This window comes from Nematolebias whitei, chromosome 1 (genome assembly GCF_014905685.2).
Source record: "Nematolebias whitei isolate Nwh7 chromosome 1, NemWhi1, whole genome shotgun sequence".
Classification (NCBI taxonomy): domain Eukaryota; kingdom Metazoa; phylum Chordata; class Actinopteri; order Cyprinodontiformes; family Rivulidae; genus Nematolebias; species Nematolebias whitei.
The window spans coordinates 29,989,769-30,013,510 of NC_056498.1; the positions used below are offsets into that span (position 1 = coordinate 29,989,769).

The 23,742-nt window shown below is 42.6% G+C and overlaps 1 protein-coding gene across 1 annotated transcript in view; it reads left to right on the plus strand.

The window, feature by feature from the left end:
* si:ch73-335l21.1 (insulin receptor substrate 1-B) overlaps positions 1–19,440 on the plus strand; it is a 69,277-nt gene extending 49,837 nt beyond the window's left edge. Inside the window, exon 4 of the mRNA XM_037676365.1 lies at positions 18,846–19,440. Within this exon, the coding sequence (XP_037532293.1) occupies positions 18,846–18,853 (8 nt within the window). The 3' untranslated portion in view covers positions 18,854–19,440. The remainder of the gene's footprint in view (positions 1–18,845) is intronic.
* The last annotated feature ends 4,302 nt before the right edge of the window (positions 19,441–23,742 follow it).

Sequence of the window (23,742 nt, forward strand, 5' to 3'; positions counted from 1 at the left end):
TATATATATATATATATATATATATATTTTTTTTTTTTTTTTTTTTTAAATAATTTAACAACTTGTGTCTTTGTGCCAGGCTGCTGGTATTAAAGTTACTACCGGTAGTTAACTGGTCTTAAATTGTTAGCTCGCTAACTAAAAGCTAAAGATCCAATGTAAAGGTGGTTCTTTGCTAAGTTGTCTTGCATTTGTTGACACTTTACTTGTTGATTTTTTTTTATTTTATTTTAGGAGCCTTTCTTGTCTGAATGATTCATAGGTCAATAAGTGGCTTAAAAACATTCTTCTTAAATCGAGTGGAACAAAAAGCAAGCGTTTTAAAGGTAAACTTAAAGAAACCCTCAAAGTTTGCAGTTCTTGATGAAGGCCTCTTTAACATTCATTAAGATATGACTCTTTGAAGCTAAAATCTAAAAGAATGAGGGATGACTTAAACTTTTTGCATAAAACTAAATACACAAATTTCAAAAGCAGCTTAATTTCTTTCATATAAAGGAATCTGATACATGCAGGCATCATCTATTCTAATCCATAGGGGAATATTTATGAAGTTGTATTGGCAAAAACATACTGTGAATTCGGCAGCTCAGCAGACAATTTTGTTTCCACGTCCTCCTGTGTTAAAGCTCAAGCTGTAATTATTTTGTGCACAAGAGCCCATTGGATCCTGTTCTTCCTCCTTCACACACAGACACACACTCCTCCACAGCCGTCAACACAATGTTCTTCTCCACTGCAGGCGTCACAACATCTAAGTGGAACCTTACAAGCATCAAATTGGCAGAGGAGAGGAAATGAAATGCACTTAATGGTGTTGTTTACTCGTGCGGTCATAGCTGGTCAGGAACAGAACAAGTAGAAATAGCATATTAAAGAGGTGGTCCGACAGGAAGGAGAATAAAAAGAGATGATGGAAAGGCAGGATTGTTGTTTTTATGTCCCTGCGCTCTGTTTACTGTTTATCTTCTTTTGCACTTTCATTAAACGTTAATGAAATTGTTTATATTCGCGACCAGTCATCAAGATAACTGGAAACATGTCGTCAGGTTTTTTTTTCACGGTTGCCGTGTCGTGCACCGATCGTGTTTATAGGTGCTTAACCGCTGGCGTCATCGACAGCTGGCGTCATCGTTGCCGTGTGTCCGAACAACTTGGTGACGGTGCGTTGCTCTCTGCCGCGAGCAGACGCTGCTGGGGCTGGAGGGATTTTGGAGATCAGCAGAATATGAATACGAATCGTCGCCTCCAGGACAGGACAGCGGGGGTTGCGTCATGCCGCTGTTCATTCGCATGACTTTGTGTCCACAGTAATCCTACAGGAGAGCAGGAGTCACATTATCATGACTTCTGCCCTGTTCATCCAGGTCCTAGTTTAAGTCCCTCTTCTTTCCTTTTGATTCTCCTCGTTGTGAGATGTCCAACCAGTCAAACACACCAATCTCATTGGGAGACGTTACCAGTCAGTGTGTTTGAGTGTCTGAGCTGCAAATCACATATTTGTACATCACAGCCAAGCGTTTTTGTGAATCATGCAAATGTAATGACAGCATCATAACGCCTGTTTTTTTTTTTTTTTTTATTGTTTGGCTTCACATTGAAAACCTGCAGATGAAATGTAACAGACTTCATGTCTTATTTTAAGCCATTTCCATGCATGTCAGTTCAGTTGTGCACGTGTCGCTGTCCGTCTTATCGTCACACCTTTGTAAAGTTGTGGGAATAGGTGTATTTGGCTACTTTAAATTTTGAGAAAGCTAACACACACTCTGCCCTAACACATAGTCACTAGAAATGCATCTATTTCAATTTTCTAGGCCAATTTCATTTTTGGCGACACTGATCTGCAGATTGAAATACGCCACAAGCACTTCTTTTCCCACTAGCTTTCGATTTACCAGTGTCCAGCTTTTTAATAGAGAGAACACAAAATTGCTGAATTATTTTTTAGACACAATAAAATAAACTATTTCATTTTCATTCTACTGTAATTGTTGCCAAATATTAAAGATGTGGGCTGTTGCCATGAGCCGTTAGCTCCTCGAAGTCTGAGAGGTCTCAATGGACAAAGGTGGAACGCTCCTTTTAGGTTAGGACTGAGGCTGTACCTCAGCTGTTGGACTTCAAGGATCTCTTAGTCATGTTCTTGAGTGACTGTAGGATTGAGCCGGAAACAAATTGACTGAACAGGTAGTGAGGGTGTTGCTCTGGTCTGTTGTGGTGAAAAACAAGCAGAGCCAAATGACAAAGCTCTGGTTTCACTGGTTCTTCTACGGTATAACCAAAAGAACATGATACAAGCAGCTGAAGTTGGCTTCCTTCATAGGGTGGCCAGGCTTAGCCTTAGAGATATGATGAGGAACCATTTTATCCGAGGGGAATTCGGAGTAGAGCTGCTTCTCCTTATCATCGAAAGGAGTCGGCTGAGGTGTTTCAGTCATCTGGTTAGGACACCTTTTTTTCTCATCAATCCTACATGGAGGAGAGGACTTCAGGGCTCCAGAACTTGCCAGAGGGATATTATTGATCCCTTCTGGCCTGGGAACTCATTTGGATCCTACAGGTCATAGCTGTAGAGTACGGTAAATGGACTGTACTTGTGTAGTGTGTTTCTATCTGATCGAGATACTCAAAGCACTTTACAATCTGTGTCCTCATTTACCCATTCATACAGCACTCTACTAGATCTCTACAAAGACTAGTCAGTGCTTTATCACATTCATACACCGATGGGACACACATCAGAGGCAATGAGGGGTTCAGTGTCTTGCCCAAGGACACTTGGGCTTGTGACTGCTAGTGGAATCGAACCCCCAACTCTTCCATTGAAGAACAACTGCTCTAACCTCTCATCCACAGCTACTCAAGAGTAGAGTGTTTCTGGGGAGAGGGATGTCTGGGGTTTCTCTCTTGACTGGTTGTCTTTGGATGGTGTGGTAAATAAACGTACCGCTTTTCCATCACAAGCGCAAAGTACAGTAGTCCCTCGCTACTTCGCGATTCAACTTTCGCAGACTCGCTCTTTCGTGGTTTTTCAACGTAAGATTGTACACGAAACACGGTCAACTGTAACTCATGTAATTGGGACGGAACAGGATAAAAAGTTAACGGGAGCGGAAACCAGTCAATAGGACAAAAACAAAATACTTAGGATAGGCGCTACCATTTTTATTTATTTTTTTCAATAAGCCTACACTGTAATTCAAGCCAAAAGAACTACATGGCCCAGAATCCATCAGTACTTCTGGCCTCTGCTTTCTGCTGAAATTCAAAGAACAGCAATGGAGGAAGCAAACATTAACGGAGAAACCGGTGTGGTAAAAATAGTTTTGCAACGCAAAGTCAGAAGTAACGATCTATCTATTAAGATCACAGAACTGTCAGGAAAGTTGCAAATAATCCTGAAGCTGAACTCATCTTTCAAGTTGTACTATCTTCACTGGTGAGTACCCCTATAAAATTTTGCAGTACTTTACAGTACATTTACATAAGTTGTTAAAATTACATAGGTTTAAGAGTTTAGACCATTGCAAGAGTGTGGGAAGCCTTAAAGCCTTAAAATATATATAAGTACTAAAATAAATATAGTGTTCCTACTTTGCGGTTTTTTACCTATCGCAATGGTGTCTGGAACGTAACCCCCTCGATAATCGAGGGACTACTGTAACTCCTAACAAACAAAATTATTAAGATCGAAATGGTGGAAAAATTAGAAGATGCATTGAAGAGAGTTCCCGGTCTGAAGAAGGTGCCCATATGTCTTCCACTGGAGCCTCCTGAACGGTCTGGGATAAATATTTGCTCTGCAAGTTGGCCAAGTTCTCCTGTCTACCCCGCAGTCTGGCAAACAACAACCCACTCACACAGACGTTCATCCACACCTTTGTACATTCCAGCAGAGTCAGTCAGTGTTGGTGCGCACAGCTACAGTCCCAGTTTTTCCTCTTCAACACGAAGCTGCATCAACAGTTTTAAAGCCTGTAGTCCTTTTCAGTCAAGTCTTTCCTCCTTACTGGTGCCAAATGCTGCTTGAAGGAAATTAGTTTTCTTTTTATAATGTGGTCTTAACCATGCAGCTTAAAGAGCCCCGAGATAATTTATGCCATGATTAATTTTGGGACAATTTATTGAATCTGAAACCGATGGCAGCTCTTACAGTGTGAAGCAGCAGACGCGCCTCTGTTAATCATTACACAATTCGTCATTGTGGAGGCTGCAAACTGCCACATGAATGCACACACCGAGGTCCTTTTAAAGAACGGTCTGGAAGCAACTTTCGAATCGACGTGACAGGATCCACAAATAAAACCAGATTTCACGCAGGCAGCCCGTCGTCTTGTGGTTTAGAAGACCCAACGGTTTGAGCCACAGATCACTCAGTCAGGGGAAGAAAAGTCGATTCAGGTTAGCAAGTAAAAAATAAACTTCTATATGTATTATTTAAACTTGGCCAAGCAGAAGATGGTTGCATTGTCATGTGGAAGATGTTTTCTGTTTCTGTCAGGAGACAAAGCATGAGCGTAGATCTTGGCTGGAGTTTGTCTTTTTTTTTTCTTTTTTTTTAAACTAAGAAGCGATTTAAGGACAACAAATGTTTTTTTGTTTGTTTGTTTTTTAGTGTAATCTTAGCTGATACTGCAAATATGTCAGGGAGCATTTGTCTTTTTTCAAATTAAAAAGACACACAAGGACAAAGTAACAGCAATTGAGGTAGAAAATTTAAGATTTTGTACTACTACTTCCTAATATCTGTAAAACTGACTGTTGCAGCCATTTCTTTTCAGTCTTCATAGTTGTACTAATAGTCCTTACAAACTACCACATAATACTTTTTTTCTGCCTGGTCCTGGTGTCAAAACTCACTTTTTATTTAACAGCTTTACTATTTTATGTCGTAGCGTTCAGTCTTTGAACAGTTTCATTCCTAAATACATACTACAGTAGTCTCTCAATACTTCGCAGTTCGACGTTCGTGGACTCTTTTGTAGGTTTTCAACGTAAGATTGTACTCATTGTTTCCCGGCGGCCTGGCCCGCTCAGTGATCGCCGAGGGACCCCCCCTCTCATTTTATGGGGCAGCGCTGTGACAGACAGCCTCAGAAAGAGAAAGGAGGGGCGGGAGGTAAGGTCTGTCTTCCCCAGTTGCTGCTGTGGGAGCTTCAGTGAGGCGAATACCAGAGTGAGCGGCATGAATTGTTATTCAAAATAATCGAGCACGACCCAAGCCGAGCCTTAACCTGACTCGAACCGAGCCAGGAAATTTCCCAAACCAGTTCGGGAAATGTCCCCGATGGCCAGTCCGCCCCCGGGCGCTGATTGGCTCAGTAACCGTAGCATCGTCTACTCTGTCGCTATGCTCTTTTAGAGTATTGAGACATTGTTAAGAACATTGCAAGAGTGTGGGAAGAGTTTCTAAAGCCTTAAAATATATATAAATACTAAAATAAATATAATGTCCCTACTTTGCGTATTTTCACTTATCGTGGGGGTGTCTGGAACGTAACCCCCGCGATAAGTGAAGGACTACTGTATTTTAGCACAAGCGAACTCTGCGACCTTGTTTCAGCGAGAAGATCCTTTTTACGGTTTAAGATGAAATTGTCTAACTAGTTAATTTGATCACAAATTCAATTCAGTTCAGTTTATTTGTATAGCACCAAGTCACAACAGAAGTTATCACAATTCATCCTCGTGGTAAAAGTCTACTTTTCTTTATACGAGTTTCCGCTTTTTGGCTGATGATTTTCTGCTCAGACGTCTCTACAGCAGCTCCGACGCTCAGCCGCTCCTCTTCACGATGGAGCAACACTTCTTGTGTTTCGTTTTGAGCGTTTGTGTCAGAACTCCAGAGCGATTCGACCCTTCTAGGAGAGCGGTTACTGTGAAGTGAAGAACCCACCTGCTCATCCCGTCACACCACATATCACCTCGCTGAAGACAACACCTCAGGGTGTGTGTGTGTATGTTGAAGAGTTTAGCATCGTCAGCATAAGTAGAAGTGTCAAAACTAGTGGAGCAACACTAAACGGAGATAAGTCATTGATATGAATCAGCAGACACTAAGCAGGTGCGTGTGTTGAAGGTATTGGAGCGATTCGGATATTCCCCCCAAAAAAACAACTCCAGTTTTTTTAGGTTTACTTTGATGTGTCCCGTACGGGGACAGGGCGTCCCATCCCAACTTTCCATGCTGTAGCTGGTTCATGTTACACAAAGATACCAGTTTTACTCTTTACTCAACTGTCTGCCAAAATCGGGTTCAGCTGTCGAAATCTCTGGCTGACATTTTTCAATCTGAACATTTAGTTTCTTTTATTTGCTTTGAACTGTTTGGAAAGACAAATAAAAGTCTTCATTGGCTCTCAAAAACCTATTGCCCTCTTATCTTTGGTATTTGGGTCAAAGGTTAAGATGCAGCTTGTTCGGGCATTGAGTCAGGAGTTTGTTGCTCCCGTGACAAAATCCATTCTTGTAATTGAAACTGATACCGTTTGAGATGGTTATCCAGACGCTGCTCCTCTTATGTTGCTGAAAACAGCAGTTTTTTTGTGCTCTCATGGTGCACAGCCCAGCTGACCAGCATGCAAAGGCTGACCCATTTGCCTGACAGGTCAAAGAACTGCTTATTCAGATTTTGCTCAAGGGCAGACTGATCTAAAAATACTCTGATTTAAAGCGGCATGTCGGGCAGGAATATTGTTCTCATGAAGATATTTTTTCCTCCCATGACTCCTCTGTGCTGCTGCACATATCGTACATTTCCGCTCCTCTGTGTGCTGGAACTCGCCCACTCAGGCTGCGTAATGACAGCTATCTAAAGCCTTCATTCATTCCAGTTTTCCATAATCCATCCATCCATTATTTGCCGCTTTTCCTAGAGTTGGGTCGGGGGCAGCAGCTTGAACAGGGAGTCCCAGACTTCTCTTCCCAGAGCCACCTCTTCCAGCTCTTCTGGGAGGACTCCAAGGCGTTCCCAGGACAACTGAGAGACATAGTCTCTCCAGCGTGTCCTGGGTCTTCCCTGGAATCTTCTCCCAGTTGGAAATCCCCAGAAAACCTCCACAGGGAAGCATCCAGGCAGCATTCCTTACTAGATGCCTGAACCCTGAGCTGGATCCTCTGGATGTGGAGGAGCAGCAGTTCTACTCTGAGTCTCTCCTGATAACTAAGCGTCCCACTCTCTCTAAGGGAGAGTCCAACTACCCTGCGAAGGAAACTCAAGTTCGTAACCATAGGTGAGGGTAGGAACTGACTGGTAAACAGAAAGCTTTGCCTTACAGCTCAGCTTCCTCTTCACCCCAATGGACCGGCGCAGAGTCCACAATACTGCAGAAACTGCACCTATACATCTGTCGATCTCACGCTTCATTCTTCCCACATTCGTGAGCAAAAACTCCAAGATGTTAAAATTTTTCCACTTGAGGCAGAACTTCACATCCAACATGGAGAAGATGGTCCACCCTTTTCTAACTCACTCCAGTTTTGACTTACTTAGCATGACAAAATACAGAAATAAACGTTAATGAAATGAGCAGTTCATGAAGTGTGGTTGGGAAGACTAATCCACCGCCACTTCCAATTTTAGCACGATATCGGCAAAAGTGACTGAATTGCAGCCATTTTTGTGTTGGCCAAAGTTGATTTGCAGTGGCAGCCATCTTTAAATTCCAGCTGACTTGTTGGTTGATTTACGCTGGAGACGTAGCGACTGTTGATCTGCTGTCTTCATCTAAAAGACAAGCAGGTGGGTTTATCACAAAATTATTTATTGTTTTTTCAAGAATACCATGTAGCTGTTTGGTCAGCATCTAGGAATCAATCACTCAACTCAGGTGAACCTAAGCCGTTTAATAAAAGCTGCACAAACATCAATGGTGAGTGAAACTTGTATTTTTTTTGTTGTTGGGTTTGCTGAAAGGGTTTCACTGAACCAGTGTTACTGTGTTGTGAACCATCTGTATAGAAACATTGATATGTTGTGAGAGTGTCCCGTCAGTTTAATACATATCCAGTTACAGGTGTTGCCTTAGTGCTTAAAATACCACTCTGTAACGGCAACCTGTTTTATCTGTGCATGCATGCTGGGGGGGGGGGGGAGGGGGTGTTGAGAAGGCCCAGTTGTAAGAGGCGCTCTTAACCGGTGGTAAACCAACGCTGCCTTCCACATTGACACTTCCTGCAGAGTAGCTGTAGCAGCTTCTACGTGTGACTGACAGCGGCAGTGTTAAAGATGGAACAAATGAAGCATGAAGCTGTATTAAGTGCACATACTGGTTGTCTTTCAACACCGAACAGTCTGCGTTGCACTAACACACAGCTGAGTGTAATGTATATACAGTAGTCCTTCACTTATCGCGGGGGTTATGTTCCAGACACCCCCGCAATAGGTGAAAGGCCGCAACGTAGGGACATTCTATTTATTTTAGTGTTTATATATATTTTAAGTAGGGGTGCATCGATTGCAGTTTTCTGGCCAATCACCGATCTCTAAAAAGTCTGACCTGCCGATTCCGATTTTGTTTTATTAGCGACACTGCAAGGTGTTATAAGGTCACAATGCACCTTCAATTTCCCAATCTTATCTAGAAACAATAAAAAACTAATTTTAACTGGCCATGAGTTAGTGCTCTGAAATATAAATGAAGTTTAGACAATTGGTTGTTAAAGCTACAACAGCAACAAAAAATCTGTAAAATCGGTTTCTCATGTAAGTAACGGCCGATCTCCCAAAATTAAGGAAATCGGAGCCGGTAAATCGGCCGGCCGATTTATCGGTGCATCCCTAATTTTAAGGAGTTGTAAACCCTTCCCACACTCTTGCAGTGTTCTTAACAATGTTCTAAACTCTCTAAAAGAGCACAGCAAAAGAGAGCGGATAGACTGATGCTTCGGTTACTGAGCCAATCCTGGTGTTGTGCCAAAAAGCGATGGTCTGCCAAAAATTGATTGGCGCCGCTGTAGCGCGCACAAGAGGACGTGCCTTAACCCAGTTCTGTGAACCCTAACCCAGTTTTTCGAAATATAACAAGATTAACACCTAAAATTATTATTTGTTTGCTCAAGATTATAGCAAAGTTGTGTTTCCGTTTACTTTTCCCTTAATAAATGCACTTTAATGGTCAACAAAATCTCCTGCAGCGCCAATTAATTTTTGGCAGACCATCACTTTTTGGCACGATATCAGGCGCGGACTGGCCATTGAGAGCACCGGAACATTTCCCGGTGGCCTGGCCCGCTCAGTGATCGCAGAGGGGCTGGACCAAAGGCTCGGTTCAGGTCACGCTTGATATTTAAATAAACAATTCATGCCGCTCACTCAAGAATCAACAGTAGCGATGGAGAAAGACAGACCCCACCCCCTCCTTTCTCTTTCTGAGGCTGTCACAACCTCTGCTCTGTTGTGACAGACAGCCTCAGAAAGAGAAAGCATGGGCTGGGGTCTGTCCCCATAACCAATCGTGTGTCATGTACAATTGTGCGTTGAATACCCGCGAAAGAGTGAGTCTGCAAAAGTTGAACCGCAAAGTTTCGAGGGACTATTGTATATGAAAAGGTGTGTGTGTGTGTGTGTGTGTGTGTGGGGGGTGGGGTGTTGTATTCACTCAGTTTAACAAGGACGGTTTAGAAAAAGCTGAGCCTTCAAAGAGTACTTGTTTTTAAACGCCAACCAGCTTTAATGTCATCCTGTCAGTCAAATGAGTTTTTGTTGGCTTGAGTGATGCCTGACGCTCCACATGTTGTTGTTTTTCATTAATTTTATGCTAAAATGTTAGTTTATTTGAAAACTGAGGCCTCGTTGGACATTATGACCCAACAGCTTCAGGAAGGTTTTACTAACTAGAATCCTGTACGTACTTTAAACTTTGACCTGAACTACAAACTTCCAATCAGACATTGAGTCTTTTCTTAAACGGTTTTACCTCTGCTGCAAAGATCCAGTAGCCCTCAACAAGGACGTCTTATAAGATCAAAGCATTAATTGTCATTTAATTAACATTTATGGGTCCATTTTGTTATAATGTAGTCAGTACTCTTGGCTTGTGCTTAATCTGGTCAGATTGAATAAATTAGCTGAATATTAAAGTGTAATAATGACCAATTTTCTCTAAAAGTAAAACACATTAAAGTGTAATTATCCTTTGTTTGCTTGCTCAACCACAGCTGATGTGTTTACAGTGCATTGATTCCAAGCAGATTAACTTTATAGGCTGCAATCAGATACCTTGAACTGTCTTAAATACCAGAGTGCCCTTTATAGAGTAAATATTGCTCCTCGGTTCATTTATGTTTTACTGTGTTCTTTAAGTCTTTTATCTTTGACCTTTGGACTCTTACTTGTGCTGGGTAGTACTGCTGGTACTCTGATGCCACTTTCTACAACCCAAACTATTTGGGGCCATTTACCAGATGACACCATTAAAAAACACAAGCACTCACATATTTTAAGTATTGTTTTACCTTTTTGTTTTGTGAATTTTATCAGAAGTGGACAGTGTATTGTACTTTATTTTTATTTGTAATGGGCTGAACTGTGGCACAAATACTGCCGGTACACAAACTCCCTCTGGTGCTATTTGCGTTGTCTAATTATAAAGTTTGACTAACAGTTTAAATATTTTTCTCATGCTGCACATCCTCAAACCAGTCGGGACCTTTTTAATGCAAGTAGTTATGTTCATACGTTTTTCACCTACGCCCATTGATTAAAAGGTTTATCTATGCACATGCGTAGTTGGTGAATGGATGAAGGGAAGGGGTCTTACAAATCTTCATAGACTGGTCCAGAGAACATATTTACATCAAACAGTCCTCAGAGTTGGACAGAAATCATATAGCTGACTTAATTTAAAATGGAGTCGAAGCGTCATTTATCAGTTTTCAAAGGTTCAGGAACGTTGTTGGCATTCTTGTTGTCCTGCCTTGCAGCGGGCCAAAGCTATTAATGCACTTTAGTAAGAAAATACTTATGTTATTCCTAATGTTGGTATCTGCAGTGGTTAACTTCTTCCAACTAGGTACTTGGGTGAAATTGTTTGAGAACCACTGGTCTAAACTTTGGTGACTTCTCCACTCAGATATACTCTCTATAAACTCAAATGTTGGCTCTAGATCATTTGTGTTTTTTAAAAGTTAGAGACATTTTTGTCCCCCGTCGCAGAATGAAAAGGGGAAATTTGAAATACCCTCCGTCCATCCATGTTGTGAGCATAACAAAACAAAAAAACATGATGTACTGACTTCCGTTTTGGTATTTAAGAAAGGTCATAATGGAAACTTGAAAATCCAAGATGGACACCACCATATATACATGACTGGGGTGGCTCAAGGCCACCATTGGCCTCCCCCTGGCTTCACCACTGCTGCTGGTGGTGGATAAAGTTGCTCCCCGTCACTCTGCGCCGCCTCGGACAAGCAAAAAATAAATAAATTCAATAAACTACCTCGTTTAATTATGGTGTAACTCCTACCCACGTTAATATCGCACGGTAAACATTAATGTTTACTTGCATTCCCTGTTCTCCAGTCCAGAAAAACACTCATCTGAAAACAAATATTCACTATTCAAATCCCTCAGCGACTGAGGACATTAGCGTACCGCTCGTTATAAAAGTTGAACCATTAAACTTTGAGTTGAAACTGTCTCTGCTGCTTCCACTGGCCCACGACTGAAATGTGTTGAATCCACTCTAACCACTGGAATCACCGACCGCTGGATCTCATGTTAAAAGACTTCACATGGGAAAAGTAAACCCTTTCAGCTGAATCCTGACATGAAGACCAGGATAATCCTGGAGTATGCTGCAGGGATCCTGAAACTGGGTCACCGTTTGTCAGGGAAATTGTGAAACGGAACATCTGAAGCAGCTGACGCCCTCGACGAAGAGGCAGTTTTTCAACTCTTCAGCTGCCGTAGAACCTCACGGTGGGGCATGTGTTTGTACTTCTGAGATAGATTTTTGGGTGGAGTATCAAGTTGGACCAAGATGTCGTCCTCAGATGTTCCAGATCCATGATTACCAAACAAGTCAGACAGTGTGGTCAGAGAGCAGAACATATCTTCAGAACTGGCAGACTTTCTGGCGTCTTCGGAAGAAATGAAATGTGGCCTGTGACACAGGAGCTGTCCTGCCAGTTCTCTACCAGGTTTATGTCTCCATGCTGGATCTCAGCTCATGTTGGACCCAGTTGTCCACTGGCAGGAAACATGATTTAATGGAATCAGGTGTAAAAACAAATGACTGGATTTCAGGAGCTGTGTTTCGAATATCGTGCAGCCCCTATCAATGTAGGTTGGTGCTTTTTTAAAAACAGCTGTTGGATTTTTAGACTGATTGCAGTAGTCCCTTGAATATCACGTGTGATAGTTCCAGACACCATCACGGTAGGTGAAAAACCATGAAATAGGAACACTATATTTATTTCAGTATTTATATATATTTTAGGGCTTTATAAGCCCTTCCTACTCTCCTGCAATGTTCTAAACTCTTAAACCTACATCATTTTAACAATATACATATATGTACTGCACAGTACTGCAAAATTTTACTCACCAGCTCTGCAGAACAGCAGCTCGGTTCCGGTTCGGCAGACCTACCCTGCAACGACGAAGCCCACCACCCTGTCCAGGTTGACATGGATCATTGAGCTTCAGGATTATTCGCAACTTTCCTGCCAGTTCTGTGAGCTTAATACATAGTTACTTCTGACTTTGCATTGCAAAACTTTCCCTCCATTTCGGCCGAAAACAGCATCCGGAAGCGCTGTTGGCTTCTGGGTAATGTAGTTCTTTTGACTGGAGTTGAAGTGTAGGCTTATTGAAAAAAAATAAAAAAAACTACAAAATGGCGGCGCCTGTCTGAAGTGTTTTTTTTTTTTTTTTTACCTTTTATCCTGTACCGTCTAGGGCTAGACAATGTATCGAATATATTCGATGTATCATAAGTTTTTCAATTTACGATGGTGAAAATAGCTCTATCGCAACCATCAAGTATGAAATGCCATTCAAATATCTCCCGTCTGTGCCGCCAACTTCACGTGGCCCCTCCTTCTCCTTCACTGAATACAAACAGCCCCTCACGTGCTGCTTCACACATGCTGTGACATGCCCCTGCATCAATTATGTTCGTGTGTGTGTTTGTAATTAATTAATGCTCTCTCGCTCTGTACAGCTGATTGGTTGAGGGTGACTTAAAAGGCCCAAGCTCTGCCTGCTGGACAAGCGAGGGAGGCCAGAGGAGATGTTTGTCTGAGGGTTGACAGTTTTTGTTTTCCAGCCTTGCTCCCGCTCCGGCCACAGATTATTGCACCTTGTCACAGTTGTTGTTGTTGTTGTGGAGCCATTTGTTTTTGGGACTGGGAGTCACCTGTGTAGTTTAGGTTTTCCGGTTTTTGGTTGTAGGATTAGTCTCTGTGTTATAAGGCGAGGGGAGCGGCCTGAATCCGACGGCCAACTACTGGTTGGATTGGGGCTTTTCCCTTTTTTTGTTTTAACCAGAACTCCCAGCCTGCATTTGTGTTCAGAGGATTAACTGACAATTAAAGCTTTGTCAAAAACTGAAAAATCATCTGGGCTTCATATGTTGTGTGTCCTGCCTTTTCCCTAGACTTATCAGGACCATAACATATTTGGGGGCTCGTCCGGGATCTGAACTTGGGACCTCTCGCATATGAACATCATGAAGGCGGTGCAGCTGAGGAGGATTATTATTTAATATATGTAAATAGTTTATGTTTTAGACATTTATTTTGAGGAATTACAGCTGTTTGTTAATAAACTTGCATGTGACACAACTGGGACATCGCTTTGACTCAGAAATATATTTTTATTACTTTATGGAAAGAAAAAATATTGAGATATACCGTATGTCACGATTTATCTTAAAATATCGAGATATTAATTTTGGCTCATATCATCCAGCCCTAGTACCATCCCAGTCATGATAGTAATATTAAAGTTGACAATCGTGTGTCGTATACAAGCTTACGTTGAAAAACTGCGAAGGAGCGAGTCCGCTAAAGTCGAGCCGCAAAGTATCGAGGGACTACGGTATTTGACTTCTGCAGGGCGGCTCGTCTTGAAATCTGAGGGAGTTCTTGCATAAAGACAACTCCAATTTCAGGTTAGAACCACCCGATTTTTTGCCTGAATGCAAACCATAAATTACCACCTGAAATGAGGGGGGCATTTTCTGCCCAGAGTCTTATGAGATCTATGGGCATATCTATTCATTTGCTCCATAAATGGTCACCATTCCTACTTATTTGTATTTATTTTTTCTTGCCTCCACAAATGTTAACTCCCAGCAGTTCCCGTCACTGCTGCCGTTCTGCACCGTTTCATTTAGAAGCTGATGATGGAGTGCAGTGTCTCGTGTGGGTCTGCTCATATTTTATGAAAGCTGTAATATAATTTAACAGTGGACAGAATGACTCACTTCATGTTGCTGGGTCCAGCACCGTGTTTTGTGGGAGCTGCGGCGGCACGAAAATGACAGACCGACATCCTCGATTTACGACCGATGAACAGCAAGGCTGTCGTTTAATCCGTTTATTTATTTAAGGCAGACATAATTGAGACATCACATAGACCCAAACTCGTTTGACTGTACACCAACAGCCACATGGCTAGACCCACACTGACACCCCCCCCCCCCCCCCCCCTTTGATTTAAACATTCTGGCTGTGGGAGAAAGGGGAAGAGAAATGATCGCTGTCACCATCGGGGGGTCAACGTTCTATTGATTTAGACACAAATAGTGAAAAGATTCGAGGAAAAGAATAAAATCAATAGACAAAGCTCCCAGGGAGGCTCAGACCAGTGGACGTGGGGGGGCGGTGAAGAAAACAAGAAGCTGACATCTGATAAGTGTGGCGAGCAGAGGGAACGTTTAATTATGAGTCAGTGCTTCAAGCTTTTTTTTTTTATCCCCATCTGTGTAATTTCCCATGTCTGTGCTGGAGAAAGGTCACTATTAAGTGAATCTCATCCACATGATTATATCATCCTCCTGTGTGCCTTTGTGTGTGTGTGTGTGTGTGCGTGTGTGCGTGTGTTAATGGCAGAGCGTCAGATAACCCGTCTCCTCTGGAGTTTGACGGCTCATTGTTGTTGTTTACCGTCTCGCACGGTTGAAACGAGGGAGATGCTCAGTTCTGTTTCAGTCCGCCCCGGATCGGATCGGCCGGCTGGCGGCTGCCGTCTGTTCGGAGAGAGAGGGGGGCTAAATATAGCTCACTGCACCGGAGGAAAAAACGGGGGAGAGGCATAAATATAGAGTACCCCTGTGCAATTAGAGAGTTGAGCACTGCTGGGATTTTTTTTTTTTTTTTTTCTAAGGCAAAAACAGACGGGGAACTCTTCCCCAAAGCCTGATCTTTTTAGGAACTTTTTAATGTTTGCTTGGAAAAAAGAGCAGCCCGAGTTCTTTTAGCGTGAGTCATGGCATCTTTTGGAAATAAACCCAGAGTTTAAACAGCACTCTACTTATCCTTATGATCCTCTGAGTCCTGTTCTTGCTGATCAAACTGCAAAAATGTGTTTCTCATTCACTTTCACGTGCAATGTTTTACCACACGAGACCTTTCAAGATCAAACGAAACAAAGGTTGTTCCGCATCCCGTAAGTCATCTCAACAAAGCGTTAATTTAAACAGCTACGTGGTCATTATACTTGGTTGCACTGGGTGACTCTGGTCTGATGAAAATCAGTGTGAGGCTGAACAATAAACACCTCCGAGGTGCAAATCATGAGACCATCTTAGCACCAACATAACTGGTTTGTTCCACTTTGGATTAAGCTGTTGGGGGGGGGGGGGGGGGAATCAGTTTTGTGTGGTGTGTTTCCTTGACTGATGAAGCCTTCTGGATGGAAGGTGAAACGTTTCAGCACAAAAAAAAAAAAAAAGAAACTGTCCAGATGACTTTACTGAAAATTGTTGGATTAACATGGTTGAATAAATCTGGGTTTTCTGAACAACGTGTGGTGGTGTTTGGTGTCCAATCCTGGTCCACAATCAGAGTCAGAGATTCTTTGTTGTTCATTCTGCATGATTTAGATGTTTCTCTGCTTTGACACCTGATTTGAATGAATGTGATTGACAGGCTTCTCCAGAACTTGGAAGGCATCTAAATATGCAAGATGGCGATCCTTGAGGACCAAGACTGGACACTTCTTTACAATGACATTCACAACAAATTACAATTAAACATCTCTGTTATTGCTGTGTAAGGTTGCTGATACAGGGTCCACCCCTATTTTGAGCCTTATTATAGTTATTTAAAATGGTAAGTGGACTGTACTTACGTATATAGCACCTTTCTATCTTATCAAGAGCTTATCAAAGCACTTTACACTACAGTCTGTGCCCTCATTTAATCATTCATACAGCACTCTACTAGATCTCTACAAAGAATAATCAGTGCTTTATCACATTCATACATCGATGGCACATGCATGCAATGCAATGCGATTTAATGTTGGGTTCAGTTTCTTGCCCAAGGACACTTTGACATGTGACTGCTGGTGGAATCAAACCCCCCAACTCTTGCATTGGAAGACGACTGCTCTAATCACTCAGCCACATCCACCCATTTAACCTACAATCCATCCATCCATTGTCTTCCGCTTGTTCCGAAGTCGGGTCATGGGGGCAGCAGCCTGAGCAGGGAAGCCCAAACATCTCTTTCCACAGCCACCTCTTCCAGCTCTTCTGTCAGGATTCCAAGACGTTCCTAGGCCAACCAAGAGATCTAGTCTCTCTAGCATGTCCTGGGTCTTCTTCGAGGTCTCCTCCCAGTCGGACATTCCCGAAGCACCTCCCTAGGGAGGCACCCAGGGAGCATCCTTACTAGATGCCCAAACCACCTCAAGTGGCTCCTCTTGATGTGGAGGAGCAGAGGTTTAACTCCAAGTCTCTCCTGATAACTGAACTTGTCAACCTATCCCTAAGGGAGAGTCTAGCTACCATTCGGAGAAAACTCAAGGAGAAAACCGCCTGTATCCACGATCTCATTTTTTTGGTCACTACCCAGAATTCATGACCATAGGTGAGGGTAGGAACGTAGACCGACCGATAAACAGAGAGCTCCTCCTTACAGCTCAGCTCCCTCTTCATCACCACATTTAACCTACAAGTTATTTGAAAATCATACAGACACCTGCACCAGTAAGACCCCCATTACTGGCAAAATTAGTTCTCTGCATTTAACCCATCACACGTGAGATGCACCCAGGTGGATGGGCAGCTATGTAAGCGCCCGGGGAGCAAATTAAGGATTGGGTGTCTTGCTCAGGGACACCACAACATGTGGGAATGGCGTAGAGTCGAACATTGACTTTCTGGTCCCAAGTCGGCTGCCCTACCTCTTCCCCATCTTAGCTCTCTTTACAAGGGTAGCAGCATCATTTATACTTCATAATGAAGGTTGCTCAAATTTTTTGCAATCCATCCTTATTCTGATGGGTCATGTAGGTTATGTAGAACGCGCCAAGGTCATCATCCGGTGTTATTGGCGTCTTTTGCTTTACAACCATTGTTTCGTTGTTTAAGACTAAAGATTCAGTGTTTGCCCTACCATTATACAAGCAGGGCGACTCGCCCTGTCAACCAAACCGAAACGCACACACACCCCGGTCGGCATATTACCAACGTAGCACTAAGCTAGCGGCACTATCATTCCCCAATCTGTTACAGAAGCATGATTCATAGTGTACTTCCGGGTCGCACAGTTTGCCATCGTTTATGAATAAAAACTGTCTTAATTAGAAAAGTACGTGGTCTATCTCCGCCAATCTTAATGTATTTTCGTTACAAATCATTGGTTAAGATATGTGATGCATTAGACCTGACCCCCAGCCTGGGTTGAATGAGAAAAACCCTGCAAGATACAGAATTAATTGTCCTTGGTGAAACAGCGCCCCTCAGTGGTGAAGCTGCATATAATTTTAACCATGACGTAAATATGTCAATGATTTTAGTGGAAATACGAGTGGCATAAATTAGCAACATGAAAATCAGCTGAGATAGAGCACATACTTTTCTAAGTGAATTAAGACAGTTCTTCTTCATGAACGGAATTATATTAGTACGTTTTCCTTAATCTAGCTTATTCAACGGCGATCCGTGCGACCCGGAAGTATTCCTTTTAGCGCAATGAGCTGCACTACGGATCGGGTTCCGTAACAGATTGAGTAATGACAGGTACGCAATGCAGGTGCGCTAGCTAAAAAGCTAGATGCTGCGCTCACGCATGCCCCACCTCAACCTGCTCGAAAACTGTCAGTACAAACAATGCGCGGCTCAGACGTGCCCCCACTGACTCCCTCACGGACGAGATTAGTACCCTGCCATGGCAACTAATCTAGGGGAAACACTGAGATTGGACCTGAAGAGCCACAAACCCTGCAACTGTTTGACACTATTGCTGCTAATTTTGTCAATTCTAAGTAATAAATCTGCTGAAGGTTTAAATTCTTGCGGTGTTTTGAGCGTACCTGTGTGTTCATATGTCCAGAGCGAGAGCAGACTTGTATGTTTTCTGAACAATATGTGCCATAAAATCTGGATTTCCACGCTAGCATTTAATCAAAACCACACATTTGTGTTTGTGCCTGTAGCAGTAGGTATCCTCACCGTCTTTCTTCTTTATCTCTCTCTTCCTGTTTGAATCTTTGTGAAAATCCTTGCTGTCTGCTGTAAGGTCACGGTGTGCCAGAACCGATAAGCAGACTCTTTGTAATCGCCTGATAAAAAGACACAATATATAAACATGTCATAATATTTATTCCCTTTTCCGTATCTCTAACCGAACTGTTTCTTTCTTTGTCCTTTTTTGTCCTCCTCTAGAGTGCTGATGTCAGCGGGTCGTCCTTAAGAAGACAATCCGGTACCACTCAAAGCGCTTCAACGCTCCACTTTTCCCTTTGTTTTTGTGACAACCAAGCACATCAGAGAGCAGCTGGACCGGATGCGACCCCTTAAGCACTTTGACAGAACTGATGGAAACCTTTTCCTTCTCATCGTTTTCACCTTGTTGGGGGATCAAACCGACAGGGATGTGTGCCAAACGACGCTCTTAAAAAGCTATCAGCTGCTCTCATTCCTTAAATGAAAGCCAATCACAGGGCGGTACGAAATAAAACTCGTTTCTCTCGTTTGTAAACTAATTACAAATGGTACAAATGTGCTTGACTCGTTAAAAAAAAAAAAAGAGAGAGAGAACATATAGAAATATGTAAAAGTGCCTCGTTTTCAGATTGTACTATTTTACCAAGATCTAATTGAAGCTTTAGGTTGTATATATATTTTTTTTATTTGACGTTTTTACAAATTAAGTTGCAGCTGAAGGTGCTGATAGGGGTAGGCTTTGTTTTGTCACTGCTGCGTTCATGTCATACAGGATTTTGGCGTTAAAAGTTTGTTGCGTTTACGTGTTCGACGACTGTTGCGCAATCAGAGTCGCTTGAGCGTTAACCAGGAAACGTGGAAGTTCGACGTTTTTACGAAACCGCTCCTGGTTCTTGAGTGATTTGTAAAGACAAAATATTTACAGTGTCTTAATTTGAGACAGCCCTGTTTTCAACGCATGAGCTAAAAAGAAAAAAGTGTACACAATGATGGCGTCGCCTGCTTTGGTTTAAGCACGGTACACTCAGAGACTGCTGCAGTCAGTCTTTTAAGAGAAAACGCCCCCAACAAACTAACAATAATTAGTTGCACTTGATCAAATTTTAACTGTTAACCTCAAATCAGAACACTTGAAGCCAGAAATCAAAGCTGTTCCCAGCAAACGTATGTAAAGGTGCTTTTATCACTGCCGAAATTCAGGTTCGTAGTTGCTGGAAAGAAAGGAAGATGGGGTTTGAAGTCTTTAAATCACGAAAAATGTAATTATTGTTTTGAGTACTTTAAGATGTAATTTGTAAAACACAGTTCTGGTGATTCTTTGGTCACTTCAGATGATGTTTATGAGCACATTTGTTCGTATATTTAAGCTTACTCTGACCCTGTCGATAACTCTCAGGATTTTAATTTTTGCACATCTGATCAACGCAAATGGCTTTTTAAATTAAAAAAATTTTTTTTTGTGTGTTTTCAAAGTGAAGTTTAAGAACTAGACAATCATAAAGCAGCCTGGTTCATACGTTTGTGCCATAAACCACAACAGAGCCGTTTCTTTATTTTTTGTCTACACTTTATTCTGGTCCTTTACGCCATTAAACATCAATCATGTACTGAAAAAGTTAAATCTCGAGGAAAAACAGTAAATGGTATCGAAGAAAGATAATTTGTGAGAAACTTTAGCCGAGTTACGAATGTTTCAATTTCAGTATTTTGATCTCGTAAATGTCGGCGTTATCGCCACCTAGTGGTGCAACAAGGGAATTTCAGGTGTTTTTGTTCAAAAGGCTTTGAAAAAAAATTTACTGGAGAGGAAAAAACACTTAAAAAATGAATATCAGGAGGAATGTTGACGAGGCCTTAGTTGGAATTTATTCACTCTTCTGTTCGAGTGGGTTAGCTAGCCGTGCGGAGTTAACACACTAAACAAGTTTTGTTGGCGTACCTCATACGCTTCAGCTTGAGCCGTAAACTTGAACTCGGAACCAGCCGAGCATGACATGAACGCAGCACTTTTGCATTAAATATAAAAATGGTACTAGCTACCTATCTGCTAGCCTTCCTTCCTGCTGTAAGAAATGTTAGCGAAGCTGCTAGCTCAGTGCTAATTCCTTTGTTGCATTTTAAAAACTCCTCTGTGTTCCCCCCCTTGACTTTTCTCAGCGGTTACCTCTTCTCAGCGAGCCATAGTCCAAGGTATTAAAATCCACAGGCTTGAAACAAAATGGCACTTGTAGCAGTGAATAGAGCAGCTCGCCAACCTAAAGCCGGCTGGATCAGATTAACATATTAGCCGCACGCCAGGACGTAAATTCACCGTCCTGCTGACCACAGCTCAGCGTTAGACCCCTGATATAGAGCCAAGCAATCCCATTAGCGCTATTAGCTCCAGACACTAAATCTCCTTCAACTCAGGACGCTAATCGACAAACGGTACAAACAGCTGAGGACATTAATAGCCATGCTAACGCTAGCACCTCAAAAAGCTAACGTTTTCTCAGTTATTTCACACAACGCCATACAGTTTGAGTTTTTACGTTGAAACAAAATGTCATTTAGCTCTTTAAGACTCTGTTTTTATCTTCTTTTCTCTCTCGTTTTTTTGTTTCTCTTGCGTTAATCTTTACTATGCATTAGCACTTAAGTGCCTGCCCTGTGTTTCCTTCTCTTTGCCCCATTTTAGCACTAATACAGTCGTCATAGCAGACTATACTAAACATTTTAATTTGTTTTCTTTTTGGTCTGTAAAATAACTCGTTTCAGTTTGCTTGGTGATCTGATTTTATTTGATTACCTTTTTTTTTTTTTTTTTGCTTCGCCGGTGACCAAGGACGAAATCACTGCAGGGTTGTCAGTGCCAAATCTCAAACAGCTCCAATAAGCTGTTCTCTGACAGAACCTCGAGAAGCAACGCTCAGCTCTCCAGTCTGGACACGTTGTTTTACCGTTAAGATGTTCTTCTTTTGTTTGTTTTTGTTTGTTTCTCCCGGTGTTTTTGTTTTTTTTCCGCGAGGAGAAAGAACCGTGACACGCCTCCTCACCTCACAGCGTGACTCTTTGAGATAAAGGTCACGGCGCAGACGTGCGCACGCTTCAACCTTGAGTCGGCCTGTTGACTTTTACCGGAGGGTTGACGCGAAACGCACCAAGACGGGGCAACAAAAAAAAAGAAGCAAAATGCACGTTTAGCGTTCAGGTGAACGTCTTGGTTTTTTTTTTGTTGCTCCAAACGTCACTCTTTTGTGTTCACCTGTTTGTCTTCAGAAGGTTCTCGTTCTGGTTGCGTGACGTTTGGGTTTTAGACGCGAGTGGGGAACGGATCTTCAATCCAGAGTGAACGTTAAGCCAAGATGTCCGACGTCCTGCAGGCAAACAGTTCAAGTGTTTAATGTGTTCTGGAGATGTTCTCGTACTTCTAACACCTCAGTTTTCAGCCAAATGCTTAAATGTATGTTTTAGTTTATAGAGGAAAAGCAAACGTAATAATTCTGCCGTTTGGAGCCCCCCCTCCCCACACACACACCACCACCACCACCCCTCTTCTGCGCCGATCCACCCATAAACTCTTTGTCAAACTGCCCGCAGCGTGGAAAATGTTTCCCTCTGCTGCCTGTGGCAAAGTTCGCGATGGTCATATCCTCCTGCCGTGAATCGTGGGAGGGCACAGGCATCGGGGAGGGGGTGTGGGGGGGGGCCTTCAAGTGGTCGTTCAGCAGTTTCAAGTGGCTGCATGATTTCATTCATTGCGTTGTTCAAGGACTGAGAGACACTTATGTGTGGGGGAAAGTGGTGCTGCTGCTTGTCTGAAATGTTTTCTCTATTCCTGCTGCCCCCCCCCCCCCCCCCCCCCCATGAGGGATCGATTGTACTGAATGGAGGGGACTGTTGTAAAATACGCCGTTGATGTAAACCGATTTTTGTTGCTTGAAAAGAAAATTGACTAAAAAAGTTGTACAACAAAAATCTTGTTGCTTTTTTTTTTTTTTTTATGCCTGCTGAGTTTTGGACGGTGATGATTATTGTTCAACTAAATGGAGTGTGTGTGTGTGTGTGTGGGGGGGGGTGTATTTGGTTGTTTAAGGAGCAGACAGCTTGACAATTTACTGCCGGAGGAAGGCGAGAACATCTGCACGAAGTGTGGACACAGCCCCCCCGCCCCCAGTCGAGCTGGTTCAGATGGTCTGCCACCACGGCGCAGATGTCACACTCGGATGTGGGAAAAGTTAAACGGCCTAATTGTTTTTTGGAGCCGCGTTAGTCACATTCGCTACTCCCACTGATAAGTGTCCTCGAGGGTGGCAGCTTATTCCCCCCCCCCCCCACACACACACACACACCTCCCCTGGAGAATTTAGCCAACATGTTGAGATTTAAGTTTAAAGACATGAAAGGCTACCCTGCATCAAGATTAGATTAGTTTAAATAAGCCTTCGTTCTTATAATTACCGGTACTGCCATTAGTGGTGGGCAATCATGCATGACTGTGTGTTAGCAAAACATTTCATAAATATGTGGACGGATTTAAATGACTCTCAGCTACTACCACACTACCTTTAGAATCTCAACGTTCCTGCTCAATAATCCATGTAAAAATCCAGCAACGTTCAGTCAGCTCCTCTGGACGGTTTCTTTTTGTTGAAACGTTTCATCTTTCATCCAAAGGACTTCATCAGCCCGAGGAGCCACAACAAACTCAAGTCTTATAAACTGCACTTTCTCATAGTGGGTCAACCAGTTTGATGACTGTTGGATTTTATACCTGAATTATTGAGCATGAACTTTGATGTTTTGAACCACTTTGGCCGTGACTGTCTGAGCGGAGTTGACGGGGCAGAGGGCGGGCCCCGGAGGCCATCTTAGCACCAGCAAACTGTTTTTCCCCGCTATGGAGTATGCCGTTTGTGTGAATCAGTTTTGTTTTGTGGCTCCTCAGATTGAAGAAGTCCTTTGGATGAAGGACGAAACATCTCAGCAAAAAAAAGAAACCGTCCACATGACCTGATTGAACATTGTTGAACCAGTTTGATGGTGATAAGATGGTTTATGGAGTCTGCCCTCTCCCGCGTCGACTCCTCTGAGGCAGTCATGGCCAAAGTGGTTCAAAACATCAAAAGTTCATGTT